Here is a 12,353-nt window from a genome sequence, read left to right on the forward strand (position 1 = left end):
AGACGTGACAGTTGGTGGAGCGGTTGCTGGGAGCCCAACCTCCGGTGGCTGCATAGCAGGCGGCGCAGAAGAAAGAGTCCTTCATGCTGAATCTCGTTTGGATGCGGGACCGTGTCCGCCAGATGTCCCCTACAGACGACCCAGAGACCCTCTGACAGTACGCGAAGTGCTACATTATGTTACTGATCGGAGGCTATCTGATGACGGACAAGTCGAACAACTTAGTCCACCTGCATTGGCTCCCACTTTTAAAGGACTTTGGCCGGTGCCGGACGTTGTCTTGTGGCTCGGCCATGCTGGCCTAAACGTATCAGTCACTGTGTTCGGCGGCACACCGAGGCGTCACAGACATCACCCGGTACACTCCGTTGTTGATGTCCTGGATATACTAGAGATTTTTTTAGTGGTGTCCACCAGATAAAGGGATCTATATGTATCATATGGCCGCGAGGTAACAATTGTTTGTTTTTGTATTTAGTTATCAATTTGTAACTTCTTATGAACTGTTACATGATGAACTGCTTTGGTTCTTTTGGTTGGTTGGATCGCAGCAGCAGAGCAGAGATCAACATGAGGCCAGGGTCCTGTGGTAGAAAGCAGAGATGATCTCATTTACTAGCCATTATTGCCTTTTTTTTTTGTGAGAAAAATGGGACAGAAGAAGAAATGAAATGTTTGTGAAAAATGCCAAAGGTTACACATACTTTTATAGATATTGAAAATTTATTTCAATGTATTTCGTTTACACTCTAAACGAAATACGTACAAAATTATCTTGTTTACAGTATAACCGAAATAAGCAAAGATGATAGATTTCGGTAATAATTTTTAAAAATATTTATTTAAATAAATATTAAATTTATTTTATTTATTAAAATAAAAAATCTTATATTATCCACCGCAAAATTTTAGCGGCTTTGGATACGAGTTCTAATTAGTTAATGACTAAAAGTATACATATATATATATATATATATATATATATATATATATATATATATATATATATATATATATATATAAAAGATAATAAATTTAATTAACATTTTGTCAAAAGAAATTTGATTGATTGTCTGTTTTTCAATAAGAAAAAGTCTAAAAATTTCGTATCTTTATTAAAATTTGGTTAACATACACTTAATCAGTAAAAAAAAAGTAATTTAATATTATTATATGTAATTTTATACTATTAAAAATATTAATAATAATTAATTAATAACTACAAATCATAAAAACGGACTAATTTCTTAACACTCCTCTTTCAATAAAATGACTACATCAAACCTTCTATATTACATTTTTTTGTTTGTTTAAAGAAAATAAAAGAGTACCTCCTTGAAGTTTTATTTGATTGAAGAGTTTAACATTTTTAAGTAAAATAAACAGCAGTGCTTAATTAATAATCACCCTGATTTAATATATTTCAATTCTATCTATAATAGTGAGAACTAGATTAATCTTTCTACTAATAAGATACGTGTTGGTGACAATAATTCAATATTAACTCTTGTATAATTATATATTACACGTAAAAATAAGTATAGAGACAATGAAAAAATTAAAAAATGTGAATAATGTAATAAAAAAATTAAAATCATAAATTAGATTATTAATTATTTAATTTTAGATTTTAAATTTTAAAAAATAAAAATTTATAATTAAACTAAATTACAATTGGCACAGATACTCTTAATACCACGCTAACCTCCCAACTTAGATCAACCGCTTTGTGATGCGACATTGTCATTCACCAACGACAATTTGTCTCATTCACACGTAGTCACTAATAGATAATAAACCAGATGTTCAATTGACTAGATATGTAGATGATTAGTCTAATACTTATGTGGCTGGTTAAGTAGTTACTAATAACATATACTGGATATTCAATTCAATAGGTATACAGATGATTATGCTAATTCTTAATTAGATGGTTATTTTTTTTTATTCGATTTAGTCATGCACAATTAATAATGACTGGATGTTTAATTATTAGATGTGTAAATAATTAATTATCTTAATATTAAAATTTAGAATAATTTAAAGTAGAATATTTTTTTATTTATTAAATTAATTCTAAAATTTATTTTTCACATTATTCACAAAAATTATTATTTACCTAACAAAACCGCTTACGTAATCTCGATTTGGTTCAACTTCTTGGTTCTCATGATATAAAATAACGATAAAATTTTATTTGTGTAAGATTAATTGACCCTTGAGTATTGTTTCTATATACCAGCCAAGTGACAGTCCATTTTGGAATTAAAAATGAAATGAAATTTTGTTTCAGTATTTAACTCTTAGCTTAGCTTGTACATTGTGATTGTATTTGTTATTCTAATTGGTTTTTATTATGGCTAATTCTATGGTTTATATTTCTTTTCTTCTTTCTTCTGTTTTTCTCTTATCTTCACACGTTTTGACACATGAACAATTTAAAGGTGAGATTTATATTTCCATATCTTTAATTTTACCCAAACTATGTATAGTTCTCATCTTACATCTTTTTATCTTCTTTTTTATTGTCGTATAGGAGCAAAATTTATAATACTAATTGTATGTAAAATTTAATTATTTGTAAACTTTTAAGTCTTGATAGTTTTAATCAGCAAATTAAGATAAATATTAAACACTATATGCTATATGCTAATTATTTCATATCCCTTAAATTATAATTCATTATCTTAAAATTGATTTTTTTTAATTACCCACTGTTGCTGATTATCATGTGAAAAAAATTGTCATTTTAGGCCTTCTTATTTTAGAGTGAATTTTATTTTATTTATATATTGGATAATCATATAACAAAATGCATTTACATTGGGTAATATATTTTCATCTGAACACATACAATATATGCATTTTGATTTTATGTAATTTTTGTTTCTAAATCCATTAGAGGAAATTATTTCAGAAAATCCTATGATAAATGTTGATTGGTATGATCCTTCCGGGACTAGATTTAAGATGCGACCAACACTTGGTTTGCGTAGGTCTCATCCTCCTAATTCTCATTATTTTCGTTCGTGGTCGGAACGAGTTAATGTTTGGCCTGATCGTTTTTTTGGCTCGCCAAAAAATAAGCACAACTCCGCCTCTTCTCCACCACACTCTCCACCAACTAAAATGGATCACCATACTCACTCACTTGCATTCCATTACAATGGCGGTTTTATATCAGGTAAGACAATATAATTTTGAAATTTTTTATTTTATATAACAACTTGACTAAATTTTTTTAATTTAGAGTTAGACATAGAGATTTAATTAATAATTTTCTAAAATTATATCTATAGAATAATAATTAACCTAATTTACAATTTAAATTCTATATTTTTAATTTATTTTTTTTATTGTGCAAAAAAGAAACATTTTAGCTGCGTTTGTTTACAAAGACAGGACACTGAGACAGGGACACAGAGACATAAAATCTGTTTAGCAGATGAGATATAGACAGAGACAATGTGTCCAGAGACACTAAATTAGTATATTTTGTGTCCATTCTAACAGGAAGGACACAGAGACACTAACAAGGGACACAACTTATTTTTTATTTTTTTTATTATTTTTGTTATTTTTTTATAATTATATTTTTTATTATTATATTTTTTATCTCAATTTTTTTGAGTGGAAAAAATAAGAATAAATTAGATTTTCATAATTTATTCTAGTTTATTGTCAAACAGAATACAAGAATACAAAATTTTATGTTTCTGTCTATCAATGTCTTATCATATCCTATTTTTAATGTCTTGTCCTGTCCTATTCTTAGAAACAAACGCAGCAAAGAGATTAAAAAAAAACACAACTATAATGATACTATATATCAACCTCTTGTAATTACTATATGGTGGACTGGTGGTACTATAAAGATATTACCCTTTCTAAATTATGGTTCATTACATATGTATATAGGAGCAAAATTTGAAATACTAATTATTAGTAAAATTTAATAATTTATAACTCATGATAGTTTTAATTAGCAAATTAAGATAAATATATCAAACACTATATACGCTAGATATAAGTTATTTGATATCCCATACTATTATTATAACTATTTTTTCGTAAGAAAAAAGTCAGAAAAAACCTTAGAATGTAATTCATGGTCCTAAATTAACTATTTTTATGCAATTTTTGTATGTAAATTCACTAGAAGATATATATGATTTCAGAAAACACTATGATGAATAATGTAGATTGGTATACAGGTAAGAGAAGTCCGTGATTCAAAATCGTACGGGTCGGTTTCATCATCCTCGTCCTTGGGCGGACCATTCCGATCCTTGGCCCGGTCATACTTCAAAAAAGCCGGCTCTTCAACCGCGACCCAAGAAGAATAAGCGGCGGCCTCTTCCGCCAACTAATTAATAAAATTAACGGAATTATTTAGTAATAAAAAATAATTAAAATTTGTTTTATTTAATATTTATTAATTAAAGAAATATTAGGGGATCAGTAACTTTTATGATTTGTAGCTATCAAATAGTCATCAATGATAGTTTCAATAGTGCGAGATTGGTGTGAGATTTCATCTAATGACTCACTTTTTTTTTTGCTGGTTACATGCTGATTAGAATTTAACAAAATTACTAACCCCTATACTTTTCCTTACCGTAAAATGAATTACTATGCCTAATAGTCATCAATATTCATTAATTATTATAACAATTAATGAATAAGATAAATTTTTACTATTTTTTTTTGTTAACATAACATTACCGTAAAATGAATCACTATGCCCAACTTGTTGGCTACCAATGTAAGACATTAATATTTCAAAGTTTTAATTACTATGGAGTTCTTTATGATTTTATTAGGTTTTATTAGGTTTTTATAGTTTAAAAATAGTATTAAATAGAAGATTTTTATCCTGGTATAATTGTTGATAAATTAGCAACGAATTTTTGCGAAAAATATTTTTTGTTATTAATCCATCACTAATTTATGAGAAATTAGTGACGCACTAATAACAAAATTAATGAGCGGTTATAAAATATCCGAACTTGAGAAAAGCGATTGATTCGCAAGAAATTTACGAGTAAGTTTGTTTCTGGGATTATAATACAAATTCACATATATATTCTAAGAACGAAAAGTTAATACAAATCATAAAAGTTTAATATTATTAAGTTAATATTATTAATAATATTAAATACAAACTTAATTAAGTTAATATTAAGTTAATATTATTAATAAATATTCACATATCATCTAATCATAAAAGTTTAATATTATTAGAGCTTAACTTACTAATACAAACTTACTAATATTATAATACAAATTCACATATATATTCTAATGATAGTTTCCTTCTAATTTTATTTTTTCTCCTTTTAAAATTATTTTTTTATATCGACCTTTTTTAAAAAATTATTCTAGCTTTGTCCCTCTAATCATAGAGCTTAACTTTAATAGTCATGCAATTAAATTTATGTATTTATATGAGTTTTTGAATAGTAAATTTAAAGATGAGTTATTTTTGCTAATATAATAATATATATAATTGATTGTTGATGTAAAATTAATAATAAATTAGTATTTTATCCATAATAACACATCGATTTTGTTATGATGTTATAGGTTATGATACAAAAATATTTTATAGAATCAAACTATTTTTATAAAAAGGTCGTAAGGGACAAAAATTTCTGTCTACTAATAAGAAGATCAGAATTTTTATAAATAAAAAAAATTAAATAATAAAATTTTTAGTTTTTATTTTCATGTGAAATAGTTTAATTTTTTTTAATAATTAATTTTAATATTCATTAATTAAAACTTAAAAGAGTTTAATGTGTATACTTTTATATTTAATTAGGTGTTAAATTTATTACACAAATAAAAATAATTAATTTTCATGTTTTTTTATTTAAAAATAATATTTTTTTCTCTTTATCTATATAAAAATATAATTATATATTAGTATAAAAAATTTATATTGATAATTATAAAATTAATTCAAAATCAATTTTTTTATATAATTGAATATTGATTTTAATTATTAATCATGACACAAAGTATATGAATTAAATATTTAAAGAAAGAGAACTAAAAATATAGATTAGAAAAATAAATGGTGAAAACTTAAAACTCAATAAAAAATTAAAAAAATATACATATAATAATAATATTTTTTATGCGAATAATATTACGAAATAATTAATTATAAATTGAATACATTCTTTATAATTTTATGAATTTATTTAAATTAGATTATTTTATTTTTTATTTTTTTTAGAAAAAAAGGTTGAGAGAAATAGAAATTGCAAGAGAAAAAAGAGAAAAAAATAAGGAAAGAGAGGAAGATAAAAGGATGTAGAAAAGAAATTTATTAATTTTTGAGAAAAATATTTTTCTTAGTTATAATGAGAGAGTGTGATGTGAAATATTTTTATTGTTAAATTAGTAATATAATATAATATAATTATATTTTAATTTTAATTTTAAGTTTAATTTAATTTTAATTACAATTAAATAATATCATGTTGTATATTTTAATCGTTAAATTTATAATTAATCATGATAAATAATAGTATATTAGAGAGATAGAATAAGTAAAAAAATAAAAAAGATTGAAAAAAAATAAAAAAAAGGAAATTATTCTTTACTTTAAAAAAATTAATTCAAATTATAATGATAGTTAATAATATTCTTTACTCTTAGCCTATATATATATATATATATATTGCATATATCGGAGTGTGATCACATGGATAGGTCGAAGGTTTTTGTTTCCTTTGTTGTTCTTTTTGTTCTTCTCTTACCTTCACATGTCTTCACACATGAATTGAAAAAGGGTAAGTCTTCTCTTTCTTTGTTTCATCACCAATAACCCAAAGTATATGGTTTCCACTTTCCATATTATTATCTTTGTACATTCTTTTTTCTGATCTATTATTATTATTATTATTATTATTATTATTATTATTATTATTATTATTATTATTATTAATCATAAAATTGATTTCTATACCCATTAATTGTTAATTATTAGTGCAAAAAATTGCCATTTTAAAGTGATAAAATATATACTTTTAATCTTTAATTAAAAATTTTTTAAAAACAGCTGCATGCAGTCATACAACAAATTGAATTTGCATTCCATTTGTATAAATATTTTTTTTCCTATATCCATTTGTATTAATATCTCTATAATTTAGAATGGACAACTCATCATTATATTATTATGATCTTTTATGCTATATGAAGTTGAAAGAGACTTTTTTATGATACTTGTTTAATAGGTTATTATTCCGCCACCAATTATAACGATCCGCCGCCGGCTTATATATATGATCCATGGGCCAATTTTCGTCATCTTCCTCCTCCTCAACCAACCAAAAAATCACCTCGCCATGGTTCTCAGCATCTTCATTCTCATCCTCGTCTTTGTCCACAATCACAACATATATAGTTCTTACATTTTTGATGATCATTTACCGTTATTCCACTTATTAGTATGTAGTTTAAAAAAATAATGAAAAAAGTATTAGAGTGTGTTTGGTTTACGTTTTTATTTTTCTGTTTTTATTTTTATTATTTTTTAGATTTTGTAAAAAAAAATTGAAAATAATAAAATTATGTTTTCTGTTTTTATCTCTTGTTTTCATTATTTTTTTTTTACAAAATCTAAAAAATAATAAATACTGAAAATAAAAATAAAAAATAAAAACACAAAACCAAATGCATATTTTGTTTTATGAGAGATATCTGAATGATATTTTATTTATCTCTATTTATGAAATATATAATATTTTTCTATGTAAAATTAAAATAAATTATTTGAGTCTATTTGACTAAAATGAGTTATTTAAGTCATCTTATTTATTTTTCATTTATGTGCCGATGTTTTGATATTTATTGAAATAGATTATTTCTACAATTTTTGTCTCAAAATAGTTGAGTAGCAAACTAAGCTAGCAATTCAATAAAATTGTGATTAACCACTATAAACTCAAGAATTCAATAATATATAAATATCTAATAAGTATTTAAAAGTAAAATATATATTTATCTATAAGATAATAGATTTAATTAAACATTTTGTCCAAAGAAATTTGATTGATGGTATGCTTTTTGATAAAATGACTACATCAAACCTTCTATATATATGTTGCATTTTTTAGTTTGTTTAAAGAAAATAAAAAAGTACCTCCTTTAAGTTTTATTTGATTGAAGAGTTAACATTTTTAAGTAAAATAAACATGATTGAGGATTGTCGCAAACACTTAAGGAAAATCACTCTTGGATGATATAGCGGCGTTTAAATTATTCGACGCAAAATATCTGATTTGCGGCGGTTATGCATACCAGCGATTGTTGAAAACCGCCGCAAAATATGATTCCCGCGTCTTTATGCGATGCAGATACTATTTTGCTGGCAAGCTATTTAGTGGCGGTTTAAAACCGCCACAATTCGACAATTAAACCGCTACTATTCTTCGCATGTCCTGTAATGACAGCAGTGCTTAATTAATAATCACCTTGATTCAATATATTAAATTCTATCTATAATAGTGAACTAGATTAATCCTTCTACTTATAAGTAGATATGTGTTGGTGACAATAATTTAATATTAACTCTTGTAATTATATATTTTGGGTAAGAGAAAATATACAGTCTGTTGTATATTGTTTGTATTGTTCATAATTTTTGTTATCTATCTAACAGAGACGTTTACGTAATCTCGATTTGTAATTAAATACCGTTTGATTCACTTCTTAGTTCTCATGATATAATAAAATTTTATTTTTGTGTAAGATTAATTGACCCTTGAGTATTGTTTCTATATCCCGGCCAAGTGACAATTCATTTTCGAATTAAAAATGAAATGAAATTTTGTTTCAGTATTAAACTCTTTGTATTTGTTATTCTAATTGGTTTTTATTATGGCTAATTCTATGGTTTATATTTCTTTTCTTCTTTCTTCTGTTTTTCTCTTACCTTCACACGTTTTGACACATGAACAATTTAAAGGTAAGATTTATGTTTCCATATCTTTAATTTTACCCAAACTATGTATAGTTTATTTTCATCTTACATCTTTTTATCTTCATTATTATTGTTAAACTATAGTTCATATATATAGGAGCAAAATTTATAAAACTAATTATAAGTAAAATTTAATTATTTGTAAACTTGTAGGTCATGATAGTTTTAATCAGCAAATTAAGATAAATATTAAACACTATATGCTATACGCTAATTATTTCATATCCCCTAAATTATAACTCATTATCTTCAAATTGATTTTTTTTTAATTACCCACTGTTGCTGATTATCATGTGAAAAAAATTTGTCATTTTAGGCCTTCTTATTTTAGAGTGAATTCTTTTTTTATCTTATTATAAATTAAAAGTTTTATATAGATCATATAATTATACATTGGATAATCATATAACAAAATGCATTTACATTGGGTAATATATTTTCATTTGAACACATACAATATATACATTTTGATTTTTTGCAATTTTTGTTTGTAAATCCATTAGAGGAAATTATTTCAGAAAATTCTATGATAAACGTTGATTGGTATGATCCTTCTGGGGTGAGATTTAGGAGGCTACCACCACGTCCGGGTCCGCTTCCTCCTCCTTCTTCTCATTATTCTCGTTCTTGGTCGAAGCGAGTTAATCCTTGGTCGGAGCGAGTTAATCCTTGGTCTGATCGTTCTTTTGGTTCGTCGCCGCTTCGTGGACAACCGAAAAAAAATAAACACAACTCCGCCTCTTCTCCACCACATCCTCCACCAACTAAAATGGATCACTATACTCATTCATTTGCATTCCATCACAATGATGGTTTTATATCAGGTAAGACAATATAATTAATTGAAATTTTTTATTTTATATAAGAATTTAACTAAATTTTTTTAATTTAAACTAGACATAGAGATTTAATTAATAATTTAGTTAAATTACACTTATAGAATAATAATTAATGAACCTAATTTAAAACTTAAATTCTATATTTTCAATTTACTATTTTTTTTTTAATTGTGCAACAAAAAAATATAAAGACTAAAGAGATCACATTACAAGAAAACACAACTATGGTGGTACTATATATCAACCTCTTGTAATTACATGTTTTACCACACCAAACCAAAACGTACATTATTATCATTCAGTTTGGGTAAATAATTTAATTAAACTTCTTTTAAAAAAAAAATATTTAACAATAAATACTTATATATTAAAAATAATTTATAAATAAATTATTTTGTATTTAATGTTTTAGTTTAAAAAATATTTATTTAAAAAAAAATAATAAAAAATATTTTATTATAAAAAAATTATTTTTTTAACTTCTTCATAACTATTTAAATAACTTAAAAAAAATTTATAATTTAATTTTAAAATTTATACCAAATATTAATACTATAATTTTTTATAAATTAAAAATAAAAAAAAAAGCTACTTTTCAACCTATCCAAACGGCGCTATATACCATCAAAGCTTAGTGGATTTATACTAAGTTATTCTAATAACATGGCTAACTCCATGGCCTATATTTCTTTTCTTTTTCTTTTTCGTTTGTCTATTCTTCTCTTATTTTCTCACGTTTTAACGCATGAACTATTTAAAGGTGAGATTTCTCTTTCTTTCTTCAATGTCACCCAAACTATATACAATTTCCATCTTTATATCTGTATATTCTTCTAAATTATGGTTCATTGCATATGTATATAGGAGCAAAATTTGAAATACTAATTATTAGTAAAATTTAATAATTTATAACTCATGATAGTTTTAATTAGCAAATTAAGATAAATATATCAAACACTATGTATGTTAGATATAAGTTAGCTATTTGATGTTAACGAACTAAATTTCAAATGACATAATCTTTTTATACTCACTTAAAAAATCTTATAATATAATTTCATGGTCCTAAATTAACTATTTTTATGCAATTTTTGTATGTAAATTCATTAGAAGATATGATTTTAAAATGAAACATCCGATATATCCATTGTTCATATTGTTTAATATTTTTATTGTCTATCTATACTTTTTTTTTTCAAATTACTCACCTAAATCTTAATATTAGAATAACCATCCGCACACTTAGTGAATTGAACATCCGATATATCCATTGTTCACATTGTTTAATATTTTCATTGTCTACCTATACTTTTCCTTTCAGAAAACACTATGATAAATGTAGATTGGTATAATCCTTCCACGGGTAAGAGAAGTCACGTGTATCGAAAGGGTACGGATCCGTTTCATCGTCGTCGTCCTTGGGCGGAGCATTCTAATCCTTGGCCCGGTCATGCTTCGAAAAAGCCGGCTCTTCAGCCGCGACTCAAGAAGAATAAAATCAAAGCAGCTGCTCCTCCGCAGCCTCCTCCACTAACTAATTAATAAAATGAACGAAAATATTTGGTAATAAAAAAATATTAATAAAAAATTAAAATTTATTTTATTTAATATTTATTAATTATTATAATAATTAATAAATAGTTGAATACTAAATAAAATAAATTCAAACTATTTTTTTTGTTAGCCTGCTAGTACAATGAATCACTATGCCCAACTTGTTGGCTACCAATGTGAGACATTAATATTTCAAAGTTTTAATTACTATGTAGTTTTTTATGATTTTATCATGTTTTATTTAAAAATAAGTATTAAATAAAAGAATATAACTTTTTTTTAATAGTAAAATATACTTTTTATTTCTAATGTTTGTAGTTTTTTTTTTTAATTATTCTTAATATTTAGTTGTATTTAATTTTATCTATAATATTTTCGATTTATGCTAAAATTATATCTCTAGATGATAACTTTATGTAAAATATTAGGGATGAAATTAAAAATTTTCGACAATAATTTTGACACAAATTAAAAATATTAGAAACAAAATTGAGTGAAATAAAATGTTAAGGATATTTTTTAAAAAAATTACAAATATTAAAATAAAAAATATAATTTACCCTTTTAAAAATATTCGTTGCATGCATCAATTAAATACAATAGAAAATATTCTACCCCTTTACGTTTATTGAACTACTGTATCTATTTTAAAATAATTGTTGTTTTCATTTTTTTTTCGGTTATAAATTAAAATTCTTATATTTAAGCATTTGAATTTGATTATTCTAATTACGATGATAAATAAAATTGTAGAGGCAGAAAGCTATATTGAAGATGCAAGTGTTACGAGGCATCCCAAAATGATGAAGCCTTCAAAATTAAAAAATTAATTATAGATGTTCTCTTAATTTTCATGCTTTAATTTTCGAGCCAAAACGCCAATAATGATACAATTTATATGATAGAATAACTTATGGAGACAATATGCAATTTGCAAATTTATATGATTTGAATTTTGAAAA

General features: G+C 24.6%; 1 protein-coding gene and 2 long non-coding RNA genes across 5 annotated transcripts; all 3 read left to right on the top strand.

Moving 5' to 3' along the window:
• The first annotated feature begins 2,316 nt into the window (after positions 1 to 2,316).
• Positions 2,317 to 4,542, top strand: LOC112765936 (uncharacterized). Its single transcript, XR_011875739.1, has 3 exons — positions 2,317 to 2,444; positions 2,918 to 3,184; positions 4,215 to 4,542. It is a non-coding gene; the product is annotated as an uncharacterized lncRNA (long non-coding RNA).
• A 2,153-nt stretch (positions 4,543 to 6,695) lies between these two features.
• Positions 6,696 to 7,602, top strand: LOC112766951 (uncharacterized). The gene is made up of 2 exons (XR_003184636.2): positions 6,696 to 6,803; positions 7,251 to 7,602. It is a non-coding gene; the product is annotated as an uncharacterized lncRNA (long non-coding RNA).
• Positions 7,603 to 8,847: 1,245 nt separating this feature from the next.
• Positions 8,848 to 12,353, top strand: LOC112766061 (uncharacterized). 3 transcript variants are annotated; one of them, XM_025811913.3, is made up of 4 exons: positions 8,848 to 8,983; positions 9,502 to 9,822; positions 11,159 to 11,400; positions 12,145 to 12,353. In XM_025811913.3, exons 1-3 carry the CDS (start codon positions 8,896 to 8,898, stop codon positions 11,377 to 11,379), a joined length of 630 nt encoding a protein of 209 aa, XP_025667698.1. In that variant the 5' UTR covers positions 8,848 to 8,895; the 3' UTR covers positions 11,380 to 11,400; positions 12,145 to 12,353. The 3 variants fall into 3 exon arrangements, with proteins under 3 accessions (XP_025667698.1, XP_072079915.1, XP_025667699.1); XM_072223814.1 differs by lacking the exon at positions 12,145 to 12,353 and having other exon boundaries at positions 11,159 to 11,682; XM_025811914.3 differs by lacking the exon at positions 12,145 to 12,353 and having other exon boundaries at positions 8,851 to 8,983; positions 9,517 to 9,822; positions 11,159 to 11,682.

Source organism: Arachis hypogaea, chromosome 17 (genome assembly GCF_003086295.3).
Source record: "Arachis hypogaea cultivar Tifrunner chromosome 17, arahy.Tifrunner.gnm2.J5K5, whole genome shotgun sequence".
In the NCBI taxonomy this organism is placed as follows: domain Eukaryota; kingdom Viridiplantae; phylum Streptophyta; class Magnoliopsida; order Fabales; family Fabaceae; genus Arachis; species Arachis hypogaea.

Coding starts and splice junctions, on each gene's coding strand:
- LOC112766061 (XM_025811913.3), top strand. CDS start 8,896: ATGGCTAATTCTATGGTTTATATTTCTTTTCTTCTTTCTTCTGTTTTT. Junction 8,984..9,501: donor GACACATGAACAATTTAAAG/GTAAGATTTATG, acceptor TAAATCCATTAG/AGGAAATTATTTCAGAAAAT. Junction 9,823..11,158: donor CAATGATGGTTTTATATCAG/GTAAGACAATAT, acceptor TTTTCCTTTCAG/AAAACACTATGATAAATGTA.